We start from the raw sequence: 2294 nt of genomic DNA, 5'->3' as shown, positions 1-2294 counted from the left end.
GAAGAAAAATCTCCCAGATCAGCCGAGAGGCCTGGATGTAGTTTGCAAGTAGACACGCAAACGAACCAGGATAAAAACCTTGTTGCTGGCTTTTTTTTTCCTCTCTCTCTTTATTGCTTTAATCGATTACATTGTATAGTTGTTTTAATTGCAATATTCTGTTTCTATACTATACTGTTGTGAAAGAAACCGATATATATGTTAGCTCTGTATTTTTCGTTTCAATCTCGTGTGATTGTCGTGAAAGAAACCGAATCTGTTTGTGTAATCTGAGCTATTTTAATCGATTAAGTTGATTGCGTTAATCGATTATTTCTACTCTGTTAATCGATTAATCTGGGGTTATTTCAGCATTATTTGTTGTTTTCGAAAAGCGGATACTCTGACTGCTACACCTATTCAACCCCCTTCTAGGTGTATTTTAGCCACTAATACCTAACAAACAACACCTCTGCTAAGATCAAGTGCAACAACAATGAGTGCCATCCTAGTGAATTTGGTGACAATAGTTAGCCAAATGATTCTGAATTCACCATAGATCAAGGTGATTCCTATAATAACTCTCCACCTGCACATAACCCTAGAAGATCCAACAGAGTTAGACAACCCCCTATCCATCTTAAAGATTTCTATTGCAATCTTCTAAGTGTAGATAAACACAATGAAAGTAAGAAAATATACCACCCTATCACCTATGTGATATCTTGTGGATCCATATCCAAAAGTCATGTCCCTTATATCTAAAGCATAACTGCTAATAATGAACCAAAAACTTACAATGAGGCCATAAGATCTGAACATTGGATCAAGGCTATGCAGGAAGAGGTCAATGCCCTGGAGTTAAATAACACCTGGGACATATCTGACTGACCTAATGACAAGAAACCTATAGGATGCAAATAGGTCTACAAGATCAAATACAAATCTGATGGCAATATAGAGAGGTACAAGGCAAGGCTAGTGGCAAAGGATACAACCAAACTAAAGGCATTGACTTCTTTGACACCTTTGCTTTTGTCATTAAGTTAATAACAGTTAGGCTACTATTAGCTATTACATCCTTCCAAAACTGGATGTTATATCAACTAGATGTTAATAATGCCTTTTTGTATGGTGACTTAGATGAGGAAGTCTACATGACCATCCCTCCTGGTGTCACCTGTACCAGACCCAACAAAGTGTGCAAATTAAGGAAATCCCTATCTGGTCTAAAGCAAGCAGGAAGACAATGGTATACCAAGCTTTCAGAGTGCCTCATTAGCTTAGGATACACTCAATCTCACCATGAGCAATCCCTTTTCACTAAGAGTGGGGGAAAAGCCTTCACTGCTCTATTGGTTTATGTGGATGATTTGGTTTTGGCAGGAAATCACAAGGCTGAAATAAATAGAGTCAAGCAATGCCTAAATGACAAATTCAAGATTAAAGACTTAGGATCCCTTAAATACTTCCTAGGACTTGAGATTTCTAGAGAAAAAGGTGGCATATGCATTTATCAAAGAAACTATGTCCTAGACATATTGAATGAACAAGCTTTCTTGATTCTAAACCTGTGCTAAATCCCATAGTCAAAACTACCAAGTTAGACCAATATGATCATTCCAGATATGTTGACCCAACTTCCTACATAAGACTTGTAGGAAGGTTGCTTTATCTAACCAATATCAGGCCTGATATTGGGTTTGATGTGCAACAGCTCAGCCAATTCATGGCTCAACTTACCAATATGCATCAGAAAGCCCTTTGCAGAGTGCTTAGGTACATTAAAGGAAGCCTTGGTCAGGGGCTATCCTATCCCAACTCTTCCATCTTGAATTTAAAGGCCTTTAGTGACTCTGATTGGGCTGTCCGTATAGACTCTAGGAAACCTATTACAGGTTGTTCTATCTTCTTAGGAGAATCCCTTGTCTCTTGGAAATCCAAGAAGCAAAACACAGTGGCTAGATCCTCCTCAAAGGTTGAATATCGTGCGTTGGCTTTTACTTCTTGTGAAATTTATTGGTTGACTTACTTGCTTGAAAATTTTAAAGTGCCTTTTATACAACCTAATCTTCTTTATTGTGACAATGACTCAGCTAGATATATAACTGCAAATTCAATAGTCAATGAAAGGATAAAGCATATTGATATTGATTGTCATGTGATTAGGGAAAGACTACATGCCAAATTTTCCATTTGTTGCCTATTTCCACTCTTGAACAGGTTGCAAATATCCTCATTAAGGCTCTGGATCCTTCTCTATTCCAATAGTTGCTCTCCAAGCTTGGAGTAGTCAATATCTACTCTTCTGCTTG

The 2294-nt window shown here is 37.8% G+C and overlaps 1 protein-coding gene across 1 annotated transcript in view; it reads left to right on the top strand.

Moving 5' to 3' along the window:
• The window catches only part of LOC109330914 (uncharacterized mitochondrial protein AtMg00810-like), a 1439-nt gene continuing 281 nt past the window's right edge, over positions 1137-2294 (top strand). The window contains exons 1-2 of the mRNA XM_019565181.1: positions 1137-1479; positions 1569-1957. Of these exons, the coding sequence (XP_019420726.1) occupies positions 1137-1479; positions 1569-1957 (732 nt within the window). The remainder of the gene's footprint in view (positions 1480-1568; positions 1958-2294) is intronic.

The sequence above is a fragment of the Lupinus angustifolius genome, chromosome LG17, assembly GCF_001865875.1.
Source record: "Lupinus angustifolius cultivar Tanjil chromosome LG17, LupAngTanjil_v1.0, whole genome shotgun sequence".
Taxonomy (NCBI): Eukaryota; Viridiplantae; Streptophyta; class Magnoliopsida; order Fabales; family Fabaceae; genus Lupinus; species Lupinus angustifolius.
The sequence above is the reverse complement of the archived record's forward strand: the minus strand, read 5'-3'. Positions and strand labels throughout refer to the sequence as shown.